The following is a 27,761-nucleotide window of genomic DNA, read 5'->3' as shown; positions in this document are numbered from 1 at the left end:
CAGTCAAATTATTGGCCCAAGTCACATTTTCCCCTCAAACTTACAGCCTCAATCATCCTGCTGTTGTGTTGTTAGTTGTGTTCCCTATCCATTCTTCCTTCTTCCATTCTGCTTTTGCCTCCTCCTCTCTGCTCTGTCTATAACATCCATCCCACCGTGACCAATCAAGCTCCAGACAACAGCTGAAGAGTTAGTGTGTATGTGTGTTTCTTTGGAGGCATTATCGATTGATATTGATCGTGTAGCATGTCTACATTAATGTTGCAATAGTTGAGACTTCCATATGCAGCCATAAACACCATAAGCTGCTGTAAATAACAACAGCAAAACTCAGATAAAGTGCTTGTTTGTCAGTGGTGTGAATATGATGATTGTTCATCATCAAAAGGCCAGCAGTCGCCTCCCGACCCCCATCAGCTATTGTGCCACCAGATCCCATCAGCAGGCCAAAAAGGCTCCCATTGTATCCCTCTAGTTTCTAGAATAGACTTCTCTGGGTTTTTTTCCCGGGAAAATGCACACCCTCTCGCCCCCCATGCAACAGTGGCTCAGCCGTCTGAAGGTGCCCGGGTCACCCCCCATCTCGGGTCGCCCCCCATCTCATACTGGGTTTAATGAAGCAGCACTGATCCCCATTGTCTGGGTGTGTGTCCCACTGGGAATCAAACTGCATACATAAGAGGGAAGGCTATGGTTCATGTTTGTATGATGGTCTGGCAGGGTCAGAGTTCATGTGACACACATCCACGTGCAGCACCACACACAGACGAAACAGCTGCGGTTGTTGTTGTTGTTGTTGTTTTTATGGTCTCAGATGTTGCTTTCAAGAGTTGCTTTTCGTAAAACAAGAAAATGATTTGCAAGTGCAGATTCAAGAGTTAGGAAACTATCACAACATCATACTGCTGTTTTGAAATTATTCAAAACAAGTTTATTTGGTTTGAAACCGGTCAAGATCTGTTATCAATATCAACAAAACATCTAAGTTGGAGTCTGTTGACTAACCACTGACCAAACCATAACATAAGATCTCATTTACTCAGAAAATGACAGTTATAGCTTCCAAAATACAAGAGGAAAAGCATTGCGTAAGATTTCTACTTCTTGTGGTTTTTCAAAATATAAACGAGTTCATGGGGCTACCACAGGTTGGGCGTTTCCAAATAAAGTAAATAGAAGTCAGAAAAGAGGGATAGGGTGAAATTTGCTGAACGTGGCATTATTGGTGGATGAAGTGCTGCTTGCCAACATAATCACCCCTCCCTTCTTTGAGGTGTGTCAGTCAATACTGGAGAATGCCACTCAGTTTGCTTTGTCAGCAACCCAGAAAGTAGGAATGATGAGAAAGTGACTGACAGAAGGAGACAGCAGCAAGGTAGCGACAGAGAGAGAAAAGGCTGGAGTGGCGAGATAAGAGCGAGGAGAGAGGACGTGATGGGGGGGATGGGGTTTGGTGACTGAGAAAAGCATCTGAAGGAAAGAAGAGCGAGCACACCAGCAGATGGAAAGTGGATATATGAACCCCCCTACCTTAAAATCCCTTTAGATGACCCACTTTCTATACCTGTCCAGACACACACACATACACGCATACGGTCATAGGGGGGCAGGTGCTCATGCCGCAGTGCAGCACTCATTGATATTTTCCAGAAGGGGGCAGTAATCCTATCTTGTGGTACAGATGGGAGGTGGAAGAGATGTATTGAAGTGATACAGTCTCACTTCAGCTGGAAAAGTGGACATCAGGTGTGAACAGCTAGAGCTCAGAGCACTGAACTTTATTCCTCTCATGCCCATTTTAATGTTTCTTCTTTCTCTGACGCCGCCTCCTCAGCCTGTTTCTCGGGTGACGTTGAAAAGATATTCTTAGTGATCCCTAGGTTAATGCTTTCATCCTTTGTTTATGTGTTCTATTCTTAACTTTTGCAAATAAGCTCCTCATATTATACAGACAAAGGTTCTCTCAGATTTACTGCTTGTTCGTGAATGTTAATAATACCCATTAGCAGCAGCGATATGAACTTAAATCACACATTATTACAGTTGTTAAAATAAGTTGATAGTTTACACATTTCTAGTGTTAATGGTGCTATTAAAATGTAGAGTAATTATACAGGGAAGGCCGGGTGAAGTTTACCATGTTGCGGTATACAGTTAAAACGTGCATTAAGAGATGGCAGAGAGGTTGGAACTGTGACTTTAAAAGCTAAAATTACTCAAATGTGCTGAAAACATTTTAGCTTGTGAAATCCAGCTGAGGGGAAAGAAATGGGTGAAATCATGAATCACAATGCAAAAGCCTGCTTGTCTCATCAGGTCTGTACTGTGTGGATCAATGGCTCCACCTGGTGGTGGCAGTAACACTGTGTCACCAGAGGAAAGGTCACGTGAAAGAACTTCACTTACAGTTGTTCTTTGTCTTCATTATGGTGTGTGTTAGTATCTAAAACGTGCAGCCGAAGTATGCAAGTCATGTAGGTAGTTTTCCAATAGCTTCAAGGTAAATAAACCAAAAGCCAATTAATCTTTTGCTCCATTGAGGAAAAGGCTCTTTGTTTTTTGGGTTAACTTACACTGCCTCCTTGTGGTAGGACATGGAAAAGTATTGATGGTGTAAAAACATGCTGTTCAGAATGACGTACTTGACTTTACAGTTTGTCTTCTCTCTGTCTCTCTTGCAGTTGTGACGAGTATGTCACCCAGCTGGACGAGATGCAGAGGCAGCTGGCTGCAGCAGAGGATGAGAAGAAAACCCTCAACTCCCTGCTGCGAATGGCTATCCAGCAGAAACTGGCCCTGACACAGCGCCTGGAAGACCTGGAGTTCGACCACGAGCAAACCCGCCGGGGAGGAAGTTCCAGCCGAGCTAAGGCCCGCAGCAAGGCCACCAGTGCCACCTCCATTGCCCCCCACGTAAGTCAGAGTCTCACCTGCTCTGGCTCCGGCCGTCCAGAGCTCAACAATGCTATGCCCAACGGCATTATGGGAGGCCCTTCAGTCTTCTGCAGCGAGAAGTACAAGATCTACTGTGACTGAGGCAGCTGAGAAGTCTGCAAGGACTGCTGTGTACAGAGGGGAGGGGGCCCACGGGCCAAACCCTCCCTGCCTTAGTGTTAAAGAGCCCCACTTGCTCGCTTAGCTCCCTGGCCAGCCTGCGCTCCTTTAGGGACTGCTGTGTGACTAACCGGCTGCTCGTATGTGCTAGTGTAAACGCTTAAGGGAATGCTGATGTATGTACAGTGTGCACTAGACGTTTGGACTGCAGTAGACATATATGGCATGTGGATTATAGGGCCCCGGTTATTATGGGGGTTTTGTGGGTATAATGGAGTGTCTATTCTTTCCGCTGTCATAGTGCTGTACGTATGATGTAAAAGGTGGCAGCTTTTGTGCTCGTTCGTTCACGCCTCCTGAGTGTGTTGCCTGGTAACAGTAACACATTGTGGGGACGGGGACTTGTAAAGAAGATGTCGATATGACCGTCCGTGTCTGTTGGCAATGGTGCTCCTTTGATAAAAGCCCTCTTCTCTCTCCTGCCTCTCCGTCCTGGTCCCCCAGGACTGACCTCTGACCAGCAGCCCACTGTATAATCAGGTCACTCTTTGAGAAAAGGAACTTGACAAAAAGGACTTTGAAGAGAAATAAACTAAAATATGCAATCTCCCTCTGCTTTCTAGCTAGGGGAGCACAGTTTGATTCTAAACAGAGATTCAAAAACCCATAAGTGGGATGGCTACTGGTTTTGTAATGGAAAGGTTTGGGCAGAAAAGGAGCACCTGTGACCACAGGTGTTTATTTCAGGATAATATTAAAGCTGTGATGCTAGCACACCAATACAACAGGGTCTGTAGGAATGCATGGCTTTGCAGCTAAAAACGCTTATGAGCTTTTTAACTGTTTTTCTGTTGGTGTGTGGTACAAGACGATCCATGTACTGCAGGGCTCTACATTGTAAAAAAGAGGACTTATTTGTGTCTGGTGAAATACAGTACAGGAGGGCTATTCAATGTGACCCCCTATGTCACATTGATTATTTCAGAGCCATATCATAAGAGAGATAAGACAAATTGATCTCCACACCCAAATTAAGTGCACTTCAGCATAGGTGCCTCAGGTTCCTACTTCTGTTAAAAAGGATCAAATGATTACTGTGAACAGAGATACAATATAGTTTTGATCAAAGATGATTTTTTAATTATGGAGTAAATCCTAGAAGAGCACAAATCGAAAAAGGCACCCACATGTGCACAATAAATCTTCAAAGGAAACCAACCGACCACTCGGCAAAAGTGCCTGTCGACCCAAACACTTGATATATTATATCTATGTGTTTATGTAAAGCCCTGTCCTTCTGTCTCCACTTAATGGGACTTTATTCCTTTTCAAATCTCCCCTCATCCTCTGTCTCCAATTTTTGGGAGATCACTCTGAGCTCTTAAATAATTTCTGAATAAGTGGCTAAAAACTCTCTCCTCGTGTCTCTAAACTGTGTCTTGTCACTCATAACGACCCTCTCTCTTTCAGATTATCAGCAACTTGCTTCCCAAGCATTTCCAGTCACCCTTTAACTAGAATGAGGATTTTAATATTTTTATCAGGTAACGTCCTCACATACGTTGTGTTTCCGATACTTGCCTGTGTGTATACAGCGTTTACGTGAAGGGCCCTTGTGTGTATTATATTTTTAACCTTTGCAAATGGAGGGTCACGCATTACTTTTTTATTGTTTTGTGATGTATGAAGACAGAACGACTTACGGTTTTTGTATCTACAATAGCTTTAACCCTTTCCGAGCTAGTATTACGCAAATAGGAAAAAAATAAGTGGGGCTTGTGTTTGATATATCCATGTACTACTTGTGGATCATTAGACACATTAGCTTCATGATGCTAGAAGCAGGGTTGATTTGAGGAAATCCTGCAAGATTGATCAAATTATGCGTTTTCTACTACAACTATGCTATATATTAAAGTCTATATTCTTAATATGATCATGTTCAGGTTATAATCTTGCAGGATCCTACTACAGTATTCCTTCCTCTCAAATGTAAAGAGAGGGAGCTTCATTATTCCTTGAATAATGAAAAAGGAACAATGCCAGCGGTCAACCCTGCTTGAGTGTGCATCTGTAAGCCACAGCACACAGCATGGAGACAAGGCTATCGTACACACCTCTTTAGAGGTCCATCACTCTTAAGTTTGAGATTCACTTAACTTACAAGTGTGATGTATACTTTCTATCAGTTTGCGCTGACAGAGAAAAGGTTTGAAGAGTAGAGGAGGGAGAACTACTCATGTTGTAAACCAGCTCCTGAGAGAGGAGATAAGAAAACCAAACATGCTGGTGAAGAAAGCCAGATATTTGGCTGAGAGCTGACTCTCAAATGGGGGGAATATGAACCGCAGAGTTTCCTGAGGGAGAAACTCCTTTTTTTTTTTTTTGAGGAAAAAAAAAAGACTGGTTGCGCAATGGACCAGAGGACATTGATTCAAATTAGTTGAGCCCCTTACTCTCTCTTGTATATGCTCTGTGTGATCACTGAGCAGTAGGTAGACCCCAGGATGTGCTTGTGACTAGCCCTCCCCCCCCCCCCCCCCCCTTATATAAAATAATTACCCTATTGCTCCTTCTAGTTTGAAATCAATGTCTGGCTTATCTGGTGTCCTAACTGCATGCAACCTAAAAAGCATCTCCTACCTCTGCTTGCAGGCTCCTCCCAAGTCACCTTCTGAGTTTTAACACGTGATGCATACATTTCTGATTCATAGATAGCCTGCATGTCAGCAACATAACCCATCTTTCATTCACTTGCATGGTATATGAGAAAGACCCATGTCCTTTAACCTGGGTGGTTGGTACTTGTGAGTCATTGGCTTTCTAACAGCAACTGCAGGAGAATTTTGGGCAAATGTGCTTTCACATCAGCTCCTCGCAAACGTATGAAAGCTCCTGGCACAGCATCAGCTGCTTCAGAGTTTCTAACATGGCTTCTGTTCCTTTGACTAACTCAAGCCGCCACCTGCTTTGTCTGTGTGGACTCAGCTGCTAACCGTCACTCTAAATTGACAAATAATGCTAGTGCCGATCATTTGTTCTTTGCTTCATTTTGCAGTAATTACAGTAGTTCCGTGCGGATGATGAAGTTCCAACACAAGGTCCATTCTCACTGCTGAGTGAGTCCGTTGAAAACAGTTAGCACTAATAGGCCATTTGGACTTGGAGGACAAAACAAAAAAGCTAAATGAAAACACTGATTTCTAGTCGAATAAACTGACAATTCCTTCGTATTGCTTTTAAAATATGATTACTATTTAAAGGACACTTTTGCGTGCTGCTGCTGGAAGCCAATATCTCACAGGTCCAATGAACAGATTGAATTCTGATCAGAGTTTTATCGAACCCTCCACTGAGAAGCCAGGGGACATGGGGTTGTTTCTCCATGTGAATCAACAAACTGTTTGTTCTGGTTTCATCTTTTGTTTTGTTTTAGTTCATTGTTTTTATTTGAATCTGTGCACTTTTATTATATAGGATTATAACAGACTATAATTAACCAATAGGAAAGTGTGGTAGTATTATGGTTTGTGAGTTATTCAGTATACATTATAATACTCTAGGATTATACGTCCTCTTGAATCATCTAAACTTAAGAAACGGGAACTATTTACTCAAGTAAATGCTCCACAAACCACAGACCTACTATTATGACTTTTTCCTAAAGATTTTATCCATCAAATAATCAAGTTTTAATTGTTTGGTTACATCTTATGTTATGCTGTTGTTTTCTTTTGTGTTTGTTCTACTGCCATGTTCTATACAAAAAATCCAGGTTGATCAAATTCTGGGGTTTTTTCATGTATTTATTATTCCTAGGAATAGCTCAAAATGACACAATGAAACTTGACAACGCTCTGACTCGAATAGGTAAGTTGTGTTTTAGGAAAAATTTGAGTGGTATGATATGCTTTTCCTCACTTCTTACCGAGGGCGTTCCACTGAAACGGGATCACTGACTCTCAGAATTCTCTGCAAAAGTTCAAAAATTAAATTCCAAATTGGAATGGTTTCATTCTCTCTTCGTTTATCGTGCCAAATCTTGGCACACCATTTAGGTTGAAAAGAATCAAGACTCGGGAGGAGACAAACCGTCACTGATAAAGGTGTAGCTGGGGCCATGGCTCTCAAAGCGAGCACCGGGCTTTTGTTTTTGGTTTGTTTAGTTCTTTGTTTCTGACCAGTAGTGCCTTTCATTGTTTCAAGGGAGAATCTTAGACTAGTATTTGATGTTTACTTTTTTTATAGGTGAGGACTTTGGGTTTAAAAATGACTGTGAGCAGCAATAAGTGCAAAGGGAATTTCCCCATCTGCATGAGTGAGGTGATAGTTTTGAAATTAGCTCAATGAAACTGAAATTGTATTGAATTCTGCAGGTCAGTGATCCCACTCAAATAAATTCAGGGGTGTTATTAAGAAAAAGGTTGTTTTTTATCCAACTTTGGGAACCAAATGAAGTCCCTTAGGCCTCCTGTTATTGAACAAAATGCTCAAAGCATCTGTAATGTGTTCGGGTAGATTGGTGTACTATTGGAAACATCTACGCGTCTCTAGCTTTGTTTGGTGAAGGTAATGTGATATCAATAGTATTGTAGAAAAATGTGCAGAGAGCGCATTTTCTATTTCTTTTTGTCCAATTTAAGTTTTTCTTTGTTATATTTTTTACTCTTGAATCTTTTTTTACATCATCGTACATCTGTTTTCAGGAAACAGAAAACAAAATAAGCATCAACAAGCTTGAATAGTGCCATTATAGCCAATGCTTGCTTGTTGAGGCATTAAAGTTACCAATATGGAAAATAAGCTAGGAAATTAAAGTGCAATTCAAACAATGTTTTACATTTGAAATAAAAAGAGAAAGTTTTCTGTTTGCTGGAAGCGATAGCATTGTGATAATACAATTAGCTGTGCAAACTTTATATTGTCATATTGTGTTTCAGTATTGATCCATGAGAGTTTGATATCTTTATATGGAATAACGACTTCACCTGTATGTTGGTATTTATTTGAATTGTCATGCAGTACTGTATCCTTATCAATAATGTGCATTATGAATATGGCATATTGATTACAGCTCAATGTCTAATGCATGTTTCCCAGTCATGGGACCTTTACACAGGATTGAAAACAAACATGTAAACTTCATCAGGATGATTAAACAAAAAAGAAGAAATGTGGAGAAACAAAAATGAGAAGACAAGTTAAGTCTGATGTATTACTGCTGAAATAATCCAATGAAAGTGTTGTTTGTTTTTTCTAGAGGAGAGGGAGGATATCTGTGTAAAGGTAGTCATACTGGCTAAAAATCAATAAATGTGACTTAAGTTCCACATCGTGTGAGTGTCATTCATTGCCCTTCCACAGCAGATGAAGGGTTAATCAGTGAAGTGAATGGTCTGCAGACCTGGTGTCTCCTCAGTGTTCCCAGCTGGAAGCCAGGGGCAGGGGAACTTCCCAGCTGTCTGAGCGGCTCCAGGACATGATCACATTTCACACAATGCACAAAACACTTCCACCACCTACACCCCCAACCCCAACCCTTCTCTCTCTCTCGCTCTCTCTCTTCTCTGTCTTTTCCCTACTGTCCTGCCTAAACCTAGCTCCTCCCTCTTCCCTCTCCCTCCTCAGCCTCTCTGCATTTCCCATTTAGTTTCCTTCCCTCCCCTCTCCCTGCCTTCTGGAGATACGCCCACACAATCATCGGAGCCAGTTTCTTATGACCTCTGGTGCACCCAGCACTTCCTGTCCAGCCTCTGGAGACTGGCGCTCTGCCCAATTAATTCTACAGTTTGTGTTTTTGGCAGTCGTTTAAAATGGAGGCGAAATGATGTTGGGTCTTTCAAAAACAACACATACTTAAATTAAAATAAATTATGTTCAATGGATTCTTGTCTAGACTTTTATGAGTATCATGGGATGTGGAAGAGAAAATCCTCCTTGTGGCTGACTCTAAATGAACATTGCAATTAGAGGCAAATGGTAAACCTTCTATAGCAAACAATGAAAATATTGTTAAAACATCCCTCTAAAGTTCATATACTGTTGCAAATGTTTCATAAAAGACATACAGTAGTGATCCTTTTCTACTTGGAGTTGTCTGCTAAGTAGTTACCATGCACTCATTGGCAGCATTCAACAAACTAAATATCATTCTTGATTGAGTTCTAACAGCACAATGAAAAAAGTTAGACTAATTGAAGCTTAATGGAAATGTTCTTTAACGGTAACTCCAGCAGTTTAGTATTGCTCTTCTATTGGTGGGATATGCACATTAAAATTGAGAAATTGAAGTAGCAGAAGCCGAGATACACTTGCTTTTAGTCCCCACTGTCGGTCAAACACGTCAAAACACTGCATAATACTTTTCCCAGAATGCAATGAAACAGGATTGGAAATCCTTGTGACGAGTAAACTGATCTTTACTGATATCAGTTGTGTCCCTTTAAGTGAAAGCACAATAGAGATTACAGAAAATGTAAAATAGCATTTCAACGACAGTAATGACAACACTTGTTTCTATCGCTTATCAAACAATGCAGCCACAAAATTAACATATTAGTCCTCACAGAATCGGAATAACAGCTACACATCTCTATGATTTATAACAGTAATAACCAGTTGCTACAATTTACCATATGCCTTGCTGATTGAATTTGAATGGCAGACTAATAACGAGAGCCAGGGGGAAGAGGTCAAGTCAGATGACATCACTGTAGCAACAGAGGAGCCTTTGTCGGTGCCTCCCTCCTCTCATAATCTTCTATAAGGCATCCTCTGCTGGAAATATGGGTCAGTGGGATCGGTCCATGACATCAGGCCTGCTCTATTAATATGCAGGTGCTGTTATTATGGAGGGTTATTCATAAAGCATAGCAGCTGTTACTTGTCTTAGCTGATGCACTATTAAATGTGTCCACTTGGGGTCCCTGTAATACAGTTCATGAGCAGCCTGAATCCCTAAGTTTCTTCAAGGTTTGGCCTAAAAAAAAAAGAGACAGAGTGTGTTTTCCTCTTACAAAGAGTCTTATTTGTGTGTATCAGCCGATTCTGTCATGTGATGAATCCACGTGGAGCCTAAAAGGACAGCAAGTCGTGATCAGCTGACAGGCCTCACATGGATCTGCTTCACACACACACACACACACACACACAAACACACACACACACACACACACACACACACACACACACACACACTGAGAGATACACACATTTCTGAAAAGCTTTACTGGAGCAGAAATAATACCATTGAGGATGTTAACAAATGTATGACCTGTGGAGAGTGGGCTCAGCCTCATGATGCATTGAACATTCCTTACTCCTGACACTGGATGCAGGGTGTGAGTGTCAATGTGACTCACACACAAATATCTACAGCTAACTTTTGGTGCGGTCCCAGAATTGTAGGTTGCGACATCTGTGTCGTACAACAGTTGATTGAATCAATTAAGCTTTAATTTGCACCTGAAAAAGAGTTAATTAATAAACTAGCACCCCAGACTAGGGTGTGATTATTCGTATAATTGGAGCCTTTACAGCAGGAGGCTTTCAGAGAAGTGAAAAACCTCTACATCTCACACTTATCTCTGCCGATTTTCACACCTATAGGCCTACCCCAGTTTGCACATCTGCCTCTCATTCTCTTTCTCTGTTAATCCATATTGCCTTTTTATACAATTCTCACTCTGTCTTTCACCTTTCCCCCACTCTCTCAAATTCCCTTCCCATCTCCCTTCCTCCCTCTCTGTGAATGCAGTTGTTTCTCTGTGCTCTGTGTGGAGGAGCCCCAGGGAAGCAGGAGGAGAGGATGTATCCCAGAGGGCTGCTGGTGTTCTGCTTTCTGTGGACCAGCATGCCCCAGACAGGCTGACAGGCAGCTCCATGCATTCGGAGGCACTAACAAGGGCCTGGGTCTATTTAAAACACAGTCAGTCAAAAAACATGTGACCTTTTTAGACTCTGTAATGACATCTTCAGAATTATTCACTAAAGCAAAAAAAGAGAAAGAAGTTAAATCAGAAAAAGAGAGAGTTTATTTTTGTGCAAAATGGATGTAATGTTTGGTTGTATGTGATTTATGTGCAGTCAGTGGTCGGGTATAAATGAGGGGAGAGGTGATGTATAGATACAGCTTATTAGAGGGGAGTGCAGGTCAATGAAGTGACCTATTGACAGACAAGCAGCCAGGCAGGGAGGCATTATCATTAGAGACACTGCTGTTGTCTGTGTTCTTCTGAGGCAGATGTAAAGCGTGCAGCAACAGCGCCACGCACAAAAGAGGTTAATGATGCGTAGCTGAGTGGACACGTGTTTCGCAAAGATGGGGATCTGCACACAGAGAAACACACACAGAGAGGGCTAGCAGCTACACAGTCCTGCCACTGAGGATTGGGTTAATATGGTCACATTATTGTGGAAATACATTGAGAGTCAAGCTGTATAACTTTACTTGTGCAAAAGTACCAAAACAAGCCATTTTTGTATACATAGCACAGAAGTATCATAAGCAAAATGTTCAAATTAGACATTAAGAGGGGAAATCGCTCTTCAGCAGAAATGGAAACAACTCATTGACTCACGACAAAGGGAGTAACTAGCTATTACGTTTTTGTATGTCCCATGCCAAAAATGTTAGGAACCACTAGTTTAATCTTTAACAGTGCATTGTATTCACTGAGCCTATCTTGTGATTTTTAAAAAATGTTAATCTGAAAAGTAACTGTTTGCTTTAAGTGTCTGATAAATGCAGAGATGCAAAATATAGAATATTTCCACCTAATGTGTAATGAAGTAGAAGTGTAAGATAAAAGGTAAACAATCAGAAAAGTGGTGGCACAAAATTGCAAGTACATGCAAGTAGTAATGCCACTCTTATGGCCTTTTATGAAGAAGTACAATGCTTTTAGGGCTCTGTAGTTCAAAGCTTCTCTCCTATCACACTTTGAACTTTACAAAAACGGGACAATAAACATGCAACAGTAACTACGTTTTATGACTATACTACGGTCTGCTAATTCAAGATTTGTTTTGCCTTTCGTTATTGCGGTGCTGTGCAATGATTCAAAGAGCCAGCTGACAGCATCCATTCAGCTGGCTTGGAAACTGAAGATAATCAATTAAGAAATCAGGAGAAAGCATGAGCAGTGACATGGAAGTACAGTGCCAGTTAGTATCTCTGTTCCAGGCTCTTTCCTTCCACACTAATGGGCAGCTGTGGAGTTTTCAAAGCAGAGCTATCTCTTGAAATAGGCCTCATCCTTTTCATGACTTCACGTGACAACCCATGTAATGCCGATGGGCATGTCATGGCTGAAAATGCAATATCACTTAAAGATATCATTACCGTTTAAGTAGACAAAGAAACGATCGATCAAGAAAAATACAGCACGAAATTCAGGCTGTAACTTCTTTTCAAGTCTAGTTGTTAGTATGAGGATACAATTACATTGGTTGTTTCATCCAATCTTTCATTGTAGCATTCACAGTCAATGAATGGGACTTTCGTGCCCGCGCCTCGCACCAAGAGCGCGCATTTTCTTTTTTTTTTCAGCGGCACAGAGGAGAGAGTTCTGTTTCTGGAGAGGGAGTAGAAACGACTACATGGAGGACTACAGTGATTTATTCTGCAGACAAAAATGACCCGGTTGAAGTCTCTAGCGTCCTTTAGGAAACCATGAAGTATCCTTAGTGTGTTTCGAGTTTGTTTCATCGGCAAACAGGAAAAGGGGATACTGAAGTGGAGGCGCTCCTCCGAGTTTAGTGGGCTGGAGCCGCCGCTGTTGCCAGTTTCTCCGAGGAAAAGACGGATTCAGCAGAGAAAGACTGGAGACAAACTTTGTGCAAGATGCAGGGGGTTTCAGCGACTGGTAAGTGAACCACTTTTACAAATTAAAGCGGTTATGTTCCTCGCTTTTGAAGCTTTTATTAAGTTGTTTCTACATGGCTACGGTTTGCATTGCGCAAAGGATTTGAATTCCAAAATGTTTTTGCCAGCTGTCAACGGGACAGCTGCAGGCCCGCCTGCATCAACTCCAAAACTATGTGAAGAGTTGTGTTGCTGGTTATGGCTTCTCCACAAACACACTGAGACAAAGTGAGAGGGGCATTAATGGTCCACTGGGCATGGTTTAGCTGACATGACAAGAAAAGGGGCAATACCTTTCCTGACCCTGTTCGAAGCAGCTCACAGTTGCCCCAATCTGACTGAGGCCCCTTCACTGGCACACACACACACACACACACACACACACACACACACACACACACACACACACACACACACACACACACACACACACACACACACACACACACACAGTTTTATCTATTCATATTTGCCAGAAACCAATGAGACTCTAAATATGATAATGGTGATTACAAGTGAAGTCATTCATCTCTCCTCCTAATGTGTGTGTGTGTGTGTGTGTGTGTGTGTGTGTGTGTGTGTGTGTGTGTGTGTGTGTGTGTGTGTGTGTGTGTGTGTATCCCCCACACTGTCCCTGTATGGAATAGGATTTGTGTGGAGGAGAGGGTGTTTGATCTGAGCTCATGAGATTAGAGCTGTGTTGATGCAAGTCTGTCTGAGGAAGGTAGAAGGACTGCTCTGTGTTTGAGGAAGAGTGTGTGGTTTCCTTTCTGAACAACTTGTAGATGTATTTTGACCACGAGAGAAACGCATCTGATGTGTCATTCACACTTCTATACCACCACAATCAGATAGGAGAGGAGGAGGTACTGTTTTTCTTTCTTTCTAATATAGCTGTTCATTATTCACCGTGTCCAGAGTATTGTCCATGTGTTGTATTCTTCAGGTCTACAGATGACAGATCTGGGGCATTAGCTTAATATTCCTATCAGCTAAGCACAATGAGTTACTGTGAGAACAAAACTCCGTAGAAAATTCAGCTAAATCTTACAATCTTTCACACATGCTCTGAAATAAAGCGCTGCTAGCATGCAGACAAAGAAGGGGGAGGGTGTAGTGATAGAGATGAAGTGCTGATGGGATGATATCAGGCTGCTGCAGAGGTAAGCTATGCAGAGAGAGAAAAAGAGAGTGTGTTTGTTGTGAGGCTCTGGGGAGGAATCGATCTGCCGTCCTCCTGGCTGACTTTCTTTTTCCGGCAGTCCAGCAGTGCATCGTTTCTCTCCCACACACAGACTCATTCCCAAGGCCTGGCTCTTTTTTTTTTGCAGTTCCCTCTTTCTCTCCCACACTGTCCCCGATCAATCTCTCTCCCTGCCTTAACCCCCCCACCCCCCACCCCAACAGGCACACATGCAGAGTTCTAATGCTCAATGCAGCCGCCGTCAGATGAAATATATCAGCTTTTTTTCTGTTTCCTGAAGTTCCCTCATCTCTATTCCTTCCACATGGGAACCCAACTACCCTGTGCACTTTCTAATGCTTATTTTTATGTTTACGATGGGAGGGTCAAAGGGTTTGTAGGCTGCTCGCTTCAAATCATCGGAGAATCTATTAAAATAAACCACATCACAAACAAACTGCGGTGGGATAGATAGCATGCCTTTCAGTTTTAATTCCACCTCAGTCTTCTGAATAGTTTCCAATTCATTAAACTTCTCTGACAGGCTTCACTCTCCGTCTTAAGCTCTGTATGTCATCTGGTTCACTCAGAAGTGGGTGAGGGTCTTTTCTCCATAGATGTGGTGGTCGGCGTGTGGTAGCTTGATCCTCCGCCATAAATTTCCTGGGTGGCTGTTTAGGTTATTTATTATTAACAAAAGCTATTGGGCCTGCCTGTGTTTAACCAAGCCAATGTAAACATTTCCCCTCTGTGTTAAATCAACACAGAGCACGGGAGTGAGGGAGGAGGATAGTGAGAATATTATCTGCATAGCTCCCCTTGTTCCTACTTTTTTTTTTGAGCTCAGATGACCCTGCTGTTGCTCCCCGCACTTTTATGAACTTTGATCGGCTGCCAAATCTTTGCAAGACTAGTCCACTCTATTGGTCAGTTTACCTGTTTATGTCAGAAGAGAAATGAACATGTGATGCTGACCCATGCTGCCTTTCGATGTGTCTATAAAGGTCAATGTAAATTATCCAGGGGCTAAGATGTCTAGGGCAAGATGAATACACATTACTAAACAGGAGTTGATTAATATTTCATCATTCGCTTAGTCAGTCTTCAATGCTTTGTTTGATGCTTTATGACTTCCAAGAAACTTATCAGCACATATCTGGTAAACACATGGTTTATGAACTACTAGGAAGTTTTAATTGTTATTAGTATTAAGAAGCAAAAGGGGTAGTGATGGATAAGGCAGTCTTTTTAACCAGCTGTTCATTCACTTTAATACAACTAGTGTTTGTTCTATCTATCGACACTTTAGCCAGTGCTGCTGCACAGAATCACTGCGCAAGGCAGTTTTCTGTCAAGAAACAGCTCCAACAAAAGACCTCCACCTACTAAAAATGGTAATTTTCCGTATATGTTTATGCACAGGTCAAAGACTTCTGATGCAACGCATTAATAGGTCTGCTTTAGAGCTTTTTTGCAGGTTTATTAATGAACTTTGGAAAGAGCCATGCTAGCTGTTTCTTTGTCTTTTTGTCTTCATGTCAAGTTAGGTTACAAATGTCCTGACTCCGCATTTAAACAAAGATATGAGATAGTCTTAGAAATAAAGCGAATTTTGTTAAATTATGATCCAATCGTTTCTGCTCTGTCAGCATTTCAGACAGCGTAGTCCCAGTCGCGAAGATATTTCTAAATTAAGTTCTCAAGGTGACCAACAGACCAGTCAGCCGGGAACTTGGTGTATTCCTGTAAGCACTGATCCCCAACATCCCCCTACATTTCTCTCTGTCTCATTCTGTTTATCTGTGAGACACCATGACTCAGTTCCAGGCCCATTCAAAGACTTCAGGCTTTTTCCCGGCCTTCCTGAGTGTCACATTGATTTTCCTAATGGTGGTCATGTGTGGGCCCTGCTGTTAAAAAATAGCTTCCGCTAAGATTGCACTCTGTGTGTGTGTGTGTGTGTGTGTGTGTGTGTGTGTGTGTGTGTGTGTGTGTGTGTGTGTGTGTGTGTGTGTGTGTGTGTGTGTGTGTGTGTGTGTGTGTGTGTGTGTGTGTGTGTGTGTGTGTGTGTGTGTGTGTGTGTGTGTGTGTAAACTAGCATTTGATGGACAGGACATTTTTGGGGTGTTTTTTTTCTTTCTGCACTGCATGTCCTGAAGGAGACCCCTCTTAAAGTCTTTGCTTTCGCTTCATAAATGCCTGTCTCTTATCCTGTCAAGTTGTGAGTGTTTGTGTGAAAATTACAAGATAAGAGAATACTTTGTTTGTTTTGTTGGTTTATCGTTTGATTGTGGGGCCTTGAAAGCACTGATAAAGCATGTGTACAGTAGGATGAGGACTTTACACAGTGGGAGTGGGATTAGAAATGGGCTTGTTTTGATGCGAGTTCTTCTTTTCACAGATTGTGGCGTTATATTGACACTCATGTTTGACAGGTTTGTGAGTCATATGCAGGCATGCTGCTTTCAGAGGTGTGTTTTGAATTGTGTCGCAGAATAGTTGTTACTTTAATATACCATTGATTAGCAGTTAAATGGTTATTGTCACAGTGACTTTAGTTTCACCACACCTATCCGTTCTTGCAGGTTAGAATATGATAGGGCACCTGATCATACGTTAGTGCCGACACGTGTTCAACCAATGAGTGATTTTTGGAAATTAAAAATAATAAAACCCTGGTGAAAGTAAATTTGAAAGGTTAAAAAAAAACCTAAATATCTTAGTTCCCTTTTAGGAGCCACTGCAGTAAAATGATGTGCGGTATATTTGTTTACTTCTACTACACAAGCACTCCAAGTATTAATGAATGAACACAGTTTGTAGAAACCTGATCTGTACTATACTGTCAGCAGCGGTTTGGTGTCATTGTAGTAGAAGAGGTGAAGCTGTGATTCAACAAACAACTGTTAAAGACAACTGACTCATCTGTCAACAGAGGTTTACCGTGGCGCTTGTGACAAGGTTTAGAGCGGATCTGAAGTATGGAAAGAGGGAGTGTTCTAGGTAATGTATGTTTAAATCACATAAGAAGATCACACACACACACACCCACACCCACCCACACATACACACACACACACACACACACACACACACACACACACACACACACACAGTGCTGTTACAGATTGATAGGGAGCTGGAGTGTGACAGCAAATGCAGCGACTAGCTATGATTTGAATATTGTTTGGTATTAGGATGTTTCCTTTCAGGAGTCGCAGTGCTTCCTGCACAATATGTTTACACTGGAGGTTTCTTGGCTTAGTTGGGTCTGACTGACACACAAATACACGCATATATACACACACAGAAGGCGGAAGTGGCCTAGTTTTATAAATGGTACCAACTGTTGAGGCCTTCTTGAAATACACAGAAAAACTTGGTGTCACCCCCTTAAAGGACTGACATGTGAGAGACTGAATTGATCTCATTCCGGTTTTCTGGATAGAGCAGATGGTTTGTGATCCAGATGCCGGTCAGTGCTCATTGAGAAACGATGACTGACTCCAGTTTAAAAATGGAAAGGAAAAATCTGAAATCTGATAAAGATGACAGCACCAAAGGCCCAGTTTGCAGCCTTTAAAGTCTTTGTTTGCGTGTCAGTGACAGGAGGGGAGGGTCAGTTTCTCCACAGCCCTCTGTGTCTGTCTGTATCTGTGTCTCCTCTCCAGTCTGCTGTCTGTCTGGATTGGACCTACCCTGATGAGGGGGATTTTCCTTGGAAAGTCATATGGAAAGAAAAAAAACAGAGCCCTTAATAGTAAAAGCATGTTCCATTCGATTTCTCTCCCTTTGTGTGTGCGTGTGCATTTTATGAGTTGAGCTCCTTTCTAGCACACTGAAGGCATTGTGTTTTTCCTCTCTGATCATCAGAAGAGAGGGCTCTGTGGATTCAGGGCTTCCTGTACACACTGGGGTGAGGCAGGGGGACCTGGAAAGAAGGGAGGAAGAGGTGGAGGAGGGGGAGGAAGAGGTGGAGGAGGGGGAGGAAGAGGGAGATATTAAGCCAGGTGGAGGTCACCTCTAGGTTACATGGTGAGCGTCGGCATTCTGGTTCACAGCTTTGATAGCGACACAGAATCCTGAATGAAGTGATATTTTATTTTTCATATTGCAGACAAATCCCATGAGTAAAAAACCCACGTGAACATTGAATTTATCCTTTAATAAAGTATTGTCCATGTCTCCAAAACCTTATAACATGATTATTTGTTCCACAGAGCTCAATTGTTGTCCAGAAACTATTCAAAACATCAATGAGCCACACCATTGTACTGGGCGACATTTTCATTTAAAATGATTAATGAGTGTAGGCACTCTAATTTATTGTGATGTAGTTCCAAAAAACATGCTGCTGCAAGTACTTTGCACTTTGTCTGCAGCGGAAAATAGTGCTTAACAAATGCTATCCTGCAAGTAAGAAAAAGCTAAAATCTCAAATAATCACAGCCCTGTTTTTATAGATTTCTATCCTCCGTTGGATTGAACTGGCTTGGGTTGGTTGCCACAGTCATGCAGGGAGAGTCAGAAATGATTGAGAGATAGATAACTGCTTTGTTGGTTTTTATATTTTCATGCAATGTGCTACTATAACAAAATATATAATATCACCAGCCTTTTCCATATGGGTTTGTAAAAGCCTCAGAGTCCAGTATTGATCAGCCCCAGTTTTGCACTTTCTCCCACAGTATAGACATTTTTAGATGTATTATTTATTATCTTCCAGGCAGAAATTGTGTTCCATAGATTTCTCTGTGGGATAAAAATCTTTCATGAACTCTGCTTATTATTTCTGTCAAGGTCACTTTAGTTTCGTGTCTTTCTGTTAATGAGCAGGAGCTGTTGCAAAACTTCCAAACGTTACAACTTTCAAGGACACTGATTTGAGATTGGGGAGTCTGCTGCTTGAAAAAAAATCAGTATTAACTAATAGCCAAACACTGAAGAAGTTTTAAAAAGCTACAAGATTGGTTATTTGTTCTGCGTGTCATTTATTACTGTAAATGTAGCAACCTTAAACCCATTCAACAATGATTTTATTAATGCAGTCCATGCTTGTGGCTGAATTTCCTATTCTGATGACACAACCTTGGCAATAAAATCGATTTCCCATCTCTAATATCCAGGAGTTTATTTTCATACCACTGTGAAATGAAGCCAGTCGCTTCCTGGATTGTAGAAAATCAATCTTAAACCTGATACGATTTGCTGTGGAAGATGGTCAGCAGTAATATAAACTGCAAACAGATTTACAAAGTTGCACATGTCCCTTTTTAGACTCTTCATCCTGGATATTTGAGAGTGGCCCACTCCCTTAATCACCACACACACTCCTCCATTCACAGTCACTCACCTGATGTAGTCGTAAACCGAGTTGTAAATGTCTTCTTAGTCTGGATGATTACACCCAACAAAGGCAGCCTGTGTCAAATCCTCCATGCTCTCTCCTCTAGGTGCCCTCCCACCACCTCCCCCTCTGTTGTCATTAACCATTGTCTCTCGCTTTCCTCTTCCTCCCTCTAAGCCTGTGTGTAATTGTTACCGACTAAATCGCACTTTATTTTGTTTAGGTAACCCAACACTAAGCACGACCTGCTTAACATTTCAGACATTCTTTTATAACACTTCACACTTCATGGTGGGTTACACAGACTGAGGGCCGGTCAGTAGGAAACTTTTCCTTGCTCTATTCCCCTCCACCAGTCTTAGCCTGACACAGATTAGCTCCTTCTTAAATGGCACGACTGTTTGAACAGGGCTCTCATTTAGTGCAGTGTAAGGCATTGCAAGAGACTGAAAGTTGTATTGTTTGCAGCTTCTCTGTATTGCATGCATGCTATTCACAATGCCACCATCATCACTGCGATGAGTGTGTTTTCTCTTAGAGAAGCGTATGGTATTAATACTGTATGTATGTGATCTGATGAGGATGGATGCTGCTGTCAGTGGAAAAGCTTTGTGTTATAATTTATATTGACTGCAGATTTATCTGCCCTAAATAAACCCGGCTGCTTAAAGAGCCGCCCTGTCACTCTTAATCTCTGCTTTTTTTATGTCACTCATAAATTATACAAAGTAGACTTTCTATGAACCTCTGTCTTATATTTAGAGATACATGAAGTATACATATGGTTTTATTATGTCTCAAACTGAGAGTTTATTGACCAAAGAAATACACTCTACCGCAATGCTGAGTGTGAAACAGTTATGGCAACACTAGATGGCACTGTAACGTCACTCCTGTTGTCATTATACTATCAAGCAGTTTGAATAAAAAACAAGAGACTATGACCTTCTTCTCTATATGGATTTAGCAAAAATGATACAATTGATCACAGCGGCGAAATGACTGTAAAGGGGTCTAGGATTACAACAAGATAGGGAAGCAGGACAAACTTATTTCTGCATGTTTATTCTTTACTTTTTTGTGAGATATTGAAGTGTTTAACCTCTTCAGGCCTATAAACACATTCCACAACAAAAACGACCTCCACCAATGATGTTTCCATAAGTGAAAAAAGAATGTGTGTATCTGCCCATCGATTCTGATCCAATCCAAAATCAATTGGCTCTTATTTGGCTTGTGCTTTCTCCTTTTACTTGTCTAATAAATAAAAAATCAAGCCAGTGGTTTTTCATTTATCCTGCTGACAAACTAACAAACAACCAAAAACAGACCCTCCACAGCAGAGGTAAAAATAAGGAAAGAAAAAGAAATGGCCTTTTTCTTTAAATAGTCAAATCAGTAGAGATACCGTGATGATGAGAGGCCAAAAATAGACTTTGCTTTGTTTTAAGATGTCATAAAGAGTCCTTTATACTCTTCGTCAACAGCTGTTCAGGAGTTGTGTTGTTTAGTGTTTAAGATGTGGGTGCTCAGTCATCATGGCCCCTCTCTGTGATGGCTAACGGCTTTACTTTACTCACATTTATATCCAAGCGTCCGAGCTGCTCTCATTCTGGGTGACACCGAGGTGCCTCACACTGAAGGTCACCCTGGCAACAGCAGGCTACCTCTCCGCTGTCTCCTGTCCTTTTTCCTATTATAGTCTGCACTCCCCGTCAGCCATTTATCATGCTGTACTGCCTCTGTAATGACTTTGTGAAACAAGATAGCACCGTTTCATGGGAGAGAGCTCTGGACTTACTGCTTTAACGGCTGCAGGGAAAACAACACGTGATGACTGTTTTTTTTCAACACTATTTGATTTTCTCCCTCCTGATGGTTAGGTGCTACACCTAGATCCTCCCTTTGTTTTAAACCATCACCCAGGGATTTGAACTTGTGAGCTTTAATGGCCACTGCACCACGCCACCCTCTCCCAGCATGCCTTGCACAAGCCACAGCTCTCATCACAGGACAGTAATAACACCCTGAATCTAACGAGGAGTTGAGAGCTACATCCACACAGATGGATCCTTTTCCTGTGGCCCGTTGAGGATTATCTTCCTCAAACAGTTATTTCAGGGTTTCAGCTTTTTTTTTTCTGGTCTAGGCCCTAATTCACTGTCAAGATCTTCATTAGATTAACAACAATTCCAAAAGGTCAAAACGTAATAACAACAAACTCCCTCAGGCTGCTTAGCATTAGTGATTTAGTGCATGTTTACCTGTGTGTGTGTGTGTGTGTGTGTGTGTGTGTGTGTGTGTGTGTGTGTGTGTGTGTGTGTGTGTGTGTGTTAGCTGATGCCCCAAAATAATGTACTCTCCGTCTGCTGCTCTACCGGCCCGAAGCTAAATTGTCCTTCCAGAAACAAAGTCGAAATATAAAATGCATGTCTTTGAAGTTGTTAAACTGCCATCTATTACTCTGCAGCTCTTCAAATGTGAATTATGAGTCTCATTAAGTTAGGACACACGTGCACACGCACACGCACACGCACACACACACACACACACACACACACACACACACACACACTGGCTTTCTGCAGCATGACACTGCTGCGGTGATTCGCATTAAGAAAGCGATAAAGAAAAACCTAACATCTAGATGCGCGTCCTCCTCCTGTAATCTGTTTTGACAGCTGGGAGAGTGTGCCAGCAAAACACTTATAGGTAAAGCACCCGTAACCACAGCAAGCTCCAAACCTATTACAATAAGTAGCTTGTGGGCTTGCTTCTATAAATGAAAATCAGTAAAGGATTACATCAGTGTTGTTTTTATCCAGCTGAAGAAATATGAACGTGCTCCTCTCAGATTCAGTGTTTTGTGTTCTACTAGAGTTATGAATGCTTCAGATGTTTTGCTTCCTGTTTTATCTCTCTTTCTATCAAGTGTTTAATTCACAAGCATGTCACTGCAACTGTTACTAGGTGACTGTAGTTTACTGTAGTTTGACTGTTGTTGATAAAATACTTAAAAGTACAAGTTGCAGTTGCACACATGTAATGCCATGATTGCAGAGGTTCAAATGATTTAGATTTCAGATATTATCCCATTTATGATCCCAAAATATCTAAATCTCTTTCTGTAAAACATAGTAATCCGTTTATTTGGATAAAAACAAATATTTGTAGATCATCACCAATAGGACACATGTCTTTTTACGGGACGTCCTTGTTTAGAAATGAAATCAAAAACTGTTCTTTCTTAAATTATAAAGTCAGGCTTCATTTCATTTTTCAACGCTTTAGGCAGCTCTTTAAGTCCTTTTTGAGGATATTTACAAGTATTCCGATAATGGAAAAACCTATAAGCTTGTCATCGTTGTTGTTGTTTTTTGGAATCCACAATCAAATGACATGTCATCTCCTCCCTTGTCACAGTAGTCAACATAAGTTAATTGGGGCACAAGACAGATTATCAAACACTGACTCTAGTTTGAATAATGTTTCCTCAGCGAAGCGTTCGTCATTTTTCACACTGCTCTCCTGGGTGTTCTTTACCTGCCAGTGTGTGATCCATCATGTCACATTGCCGCTGGAGACAAATGCCCTTGCGTCCCTTGCGACAGACAATCCCATCAGACATACACACACTAAAACACACACATACATCCACCAACCATCACCTGTCACCCTGTCACCCCTTCACACCTTTTCACCTTACAATTGACATACATTTTAACATTTGTGTTGCTTGTGTTCAGCTTAATTAAACAAATCCAATGAAAATGATATGTAGTGGAGAGGTGTTATGTTTCTGTGCAGGAGGAGCTGTGTATGTTTTCCCCTTTATTGATGCTTTGACACATCACCACATTTGCTCTATTTCGTTGACCCCATATACCTCATATTTTCATTTCATTCCGTACCATATTTCTTCTCATTTGAAAAATGTTTGTACTCCCTCTGTTTCTCTTTCTATTTGTGCTGCACGGTAATCTTTACTGAGCCGTGCATAATCACAGGCCATCTGGGCGCTGCAGGAAGAGATGAGCCTGCAGCTCATCAGATGACCAAACCCGACACACTCGTGTGTGCGCGCTCACACACACAAACACATAAACTCAGTCACACCTTTTAATAGCTACAAACCATCACAGGGATTTTCACTTCCATCACACCGTGCTAGAACGTATTCAAGGACATAGAAACAGCATCAAAAGTGCTGCATCGTAACACAGTGGATATGGGCAGGAAAAGCATTTGAAAATAAATCACACCTTGTTCATCACCACGTAATGTTTTAGAAGCATAGCACTACACTTTGAAGCTGGTCAACTGAGCATTATAGAGTAAAACATTAACTTGATCTGACCCCACACCAACCCAATTCAAATAACATGTCCGCTGTATTTATTGTCAGCTGTTTCCAATATTGCTTTACTGGCTCCTGGATTCCCTGCTCATCTTCTTAGAGGTGCACAAGAGCTCGCAGGCATCATTACTGAAATGCTGACTGCTGAATATTCTAAAATATTCCCCTCTGATTTAATAAATGCTTCAATGTGAAAAATAGATTATACAAAAAAGACCCTTGTAATTATTTTATAATTATTCCTGAGTTGTAGCACATCAGCAATGCCAGACCCCAACAGTATATAAAAAAAAAGACCAAGCTTCAACCTTTATGCCAGAATAAAAACCAGACGCACCCACAGTATCCAAGCGGTTTGTCAAGAAATGTAGTCAGTGTAGTCTGCATCTGTTATTTCTTTAAGATGTGGTAAATGTTGCCTTATAACAGCAGCCATTTGACTCAATAGTGCAAGTCGTAAAGCAGTCCTTCTAATTTACTAGAAGTAAATTAATACGAATTATTCAACTTGAATATCAAAACGTATGAATGTCAACAAGTGACAAACTAAATATTCCAGATATTTTTTGGGAAATCCTCTTGATTCTCTTGGTAAAACAATCGTTTATTTTAACTATTTGAGTGTTCAAGCATAAATGTTCCTCCCTGATCTCGATTTTTAGCACCTTGACTTTGTTTTTCTTTTCAGGGCAACGTATCCAATTTGCTCCCCCCAAACTTTATCTTTCTCCTTATGATTTCTGCTCTGCACCACCATCTCCACCATGCCCTTAGGCCAGACACCCTCAGATACACAGATTATGCCAGACTCCAGCCTCTTTGTAATTCAGATATGATCTCTCTTCTCGGGGAGATAGGCTTAAATATTAATAATGAATTAAAAGATTCTCTCTGGGTGAAATATTAATGACTTCTTCTTTAAAGAGAGACTCTAACTCCTCAGAGAGGGAGGATGGCAGGGTGCTTGTTAGACTAATTTAAAACATCTCTTTGATTTTTAGCTGCTCAATGTGTAAGGAGTTAAAGTAAAGGTGCCTGACAAGGTCAATATTTGAGCAGGCAGATATTTGAGAATGATCATTAAATATACTTTTGTTCAAGGACAAAAGTCACACCAGGGTGTCTTACCAATGAAATCTGTCACATGGGATCACCTGTCTTTATTCATAACTACAGTATAAGCCAAATTAAATTGTGAAAGCTCTAATTGATCCCTCTATTGAATCTAAAAGAGTGCAATTCCCCTCAGAGAAACCCGATCCCTGGCTTAGTGAGTCAACATGAATGTGTTTCAGTAACAGTGGAGGACTTCATCTGCATTAACTGTGTCCTTCCTCAACCTCTGTCTTCCCTCTGAGGTTTGTCTGGGTGTTGTGTCTTGCTCGCACTCGAGGACCTTCAGAGTCATGTGAGGTTATTCATTTTCACAGCTTAAGCTTCTGTATGTCTACTGTGTGTGTGTGCCAGAGCGAGTGTGTAGAATTATTCATATGCGTGCACGCCTGTGTTGCGTTTCTTTGTGAGGGCTTTTTGGAGAAAAAAAAATCCTGGAGTTGGGTCAACATGCTGTGGAATGTGAATTGTCTCCATGACAACAGCCCAGTGTCCTGCTTCCGGCTTTCAGCCACGGGGTTCGTGCTGAGGCAGCCAAACCAAGTGTGCCGTCGTATCATCAGCCCGCTGATTGATCTGAGTTATTTAAAAAACACTTGTTTATTTATACAGATTTCTGTACCAAGTCTCCTCTGACTCTTAACTGGGCTAAGTCCTCAGTGTCCCCGCAGTAGGACTAGATCAAGAGTCCTTTGAAAGATGGTAGACAGATCTTTGGCAAGCTTTCAAACAGTGTTAATGTAGACGTGCATTAAGGCATTGTTTATGTCTGTTTGTTGGTTTCTTGGTGGCTGATTAAAATGTGGCATCCTATGCTTCAATTGAAATCAATTGCCACAAGATTTGTCTCATTATCTGACCTCCATGTGTGCATTAAATAAGAAGAGAAACATATTCAGGTTATACATGAGGCAGCGAGTGATGTTTTCCATCCCTGTGTAGCAGGATGTGTGTGGTTGGTGATACCATTGGGCAGATGTGTGACAGACTCCCTCCTCAGGTCAGCAGAGCGAGGAAGATTTAGACTAGTGTTAGTCGTCAATATTGTTGTGTGTTTTTGTGTGTGACAGGAACGGAGGATAATCACACAAGTTTCTTCTCTGTAGACAGATGGAAAGAGATCATTGTTGTAATTAGTGAGAGTAGTAAAGGGTGACAGAAGGGCAGAAGAACGGTGCCAGCTCGGTACATTTCCGCTATCCTCTAGTGGGCTTATTCCAGACTACATGGAAATGAAAGACTTCCACTTGCACCCTTTAAAGCCTATGAGAGTAGATTTCTGCCTTACATGAGCTAAATGTGATAACAAGATGGTGAGAGGTTCAGCATTCCTCCCTAACCCACAGCTCACATTCCTCCCTTTGGTGTAAAGAGGGGGCACGAGCACCATGCCTCATTAGATAACCCACAAAGGCGAAGGCTTCTATTCTTATTTGAAATTGGTTTTCCCCACTTTTTTTGATTGCCCTGCAGGGTGACTGCTGCACCAATTCCCTGTCTCATCTTTCCCTCATGTGAGAATATTTCACCTCGGCAGGTGTGCTGGGTTGAGCAGTCAGCTCTATAGCTGTGGAGAGCAGCACCTGTTCCCCCTGTCCAGCATGATGCATAATTCACTTTGGTGAGAATTTCAAGCAGTTCAGCACGAGGTGGCCTTCAGTAAGCAGCAGGAGGTGGATGTTGTAATTGTCCCTGCTTCAACATGAGGACCAGAAGATCAATCAGGGCCCATTTTAACCCTTTCAAAGGCACTCCACTCGCCTCCAAAATGAAAAGCTTCTGCGTTTCCTGAAGCTAAATCGAACACAGACACCCATCCCCCCTTTACATTCTCCTTCTCTTCCACTGCTCTCCTCACAACCGGCTTTTAAGCCCTTATCATTTAGGAACTGGGGATATTCCAGTAGTGTTTCCATGGTTATCGTTGGCATTCGTCTGTGGGTTCAGAGCCGGTGTCGGGCAATGTCACCGTGTCTTTCAGGCCGATGTCACTCCAACTATAGAGGGGAAGAGGGGGAACACAGGGAGATATGAAGGGGGGGCGGCGGTTTAATTATATGTGCATATGAAGAGGGTCGGAGCAGCTTGGGCGCGTCATCCTGGCAGCTTTTGTGATCCACATGTCTGTGGGGGGAAGTGGCACAGAGACTCGGATGTACTCCCTAGAGACCCATGGTAAAGTGGCTCCCCAAGGGATATAACAACATTTATTATTAAAACATCAAAAATACAATCATTTTTTGGGAATAAAATAGTAGTGAAAGGATCAGGAGATCAGACACTTCACAGCAAAATATTTCAAGAATGATTTTGGTAACTGGATAAGTATTTGAGCTATAAAAAAGAAATACTGGAATTTACTGGATTAGCTTTTTTCCCTTTTGATGTCATTATTGACCAATAAATCAAAATTATTTACAGGAAAAATATGTTATTTTAACAGAAAACATCAGCAACTGACTTGATAAATGGTTTAATTTAACAAAAGAAAGTATATAAAGTACTAACCCTAACCCTTACTAAATTTGCAAGCTTCTTAAATGTGAGTATTAGCTGCTTTCCTGTGTTTTATATTCTTTTAAATTAAATATTAGGGTGCTGGATTGTTGGCTGGACAAGACAACCATTTAGGAGGCAATATTTACTGATTCCTCATGTTTTAAATACAAAACAATTTATATAGATTGAGAATTATTAGTTGCAAAAACACTCAACCTCAGTAACGCCCTGGTTCCTGAATAATAGCCTTCCTGAAGAATTCCTCTCTACTTCACCTATATCCTCACACACACAAACACACACGCAACAACTGCACAGGCACACCCACTGATACTTACACACA

General features: G+C 41.5%; 2 protein-coding genes across 3 annotated transcripts in view; both read left to right on the top strand.

Annotated features, from left to right (window-relative positions):
- LOC134863301 (protein bicaudal D homolog 2-like) overlaps positions 1 to 8,384 on the top strand; it is a 45,627-nt gene extending 37,243 nt beyond the window's left edge. The window contains exons 10-11 of one of the 2 annotated variants that reach the window (XM_063881750.1): positions 2,682 to 2,913; positions 4,525 to 8,384. In XM_063881750.1, coding sequence (XP_063737820.1) covers positions 2,682 to 2,913; positions 4,525 to 4,572 — 280 coding nt within the window. In that variant the 3' untranslated portion in view covers positions 4,573 to 8,384. Of the gene's footprint in view, positions 1 to 2,681 lie in introns of both variants that reach the window. The other variant, XM_063881743.1, reaches the window with a different exon arrangement.
- A 4,294-nt stretch (positions 8,385 to 12,678) lies between these two features.
- Positions 12,679 to 27,761, top strand: part of fgd (faciogenital dysplasia) — a 49,225-nt gene continuing 34,142 nt past the window's right edge. The window contains exon 1 of the mRNA XM_063885665.1: positions 12,679 to 12,920. Within this exon, the coding sequence (XP_063741735.1) occupies positions 12,899 to 12,920 (22 nt within the window). The 5' untranslated portion in view covers positions 12,679 to 12,898. The remainder of the gene's footprint in view (positions 12,921 to 27,761) is intronic.

The sequence above is a fragment of the Eleginops maclovinus genome, chromosome 1, assembly GCF_036324505.1.
Source record: "Eleginops maclovinus isolate JMC-PN-2008 ecotype Puerto Natales chromosome 1, JC_Emac_rtc_rv5, whole genome shotgun sequence".
NCBI lineage: Eukaryota > Metazoa > Chordata > Actinopteri > Perciformes > Eleginopidae > Eleginops > Eleginops maclovinus.
This window is presented reverse-complemented; position numbering and strand designations above follow the sequence as displayed.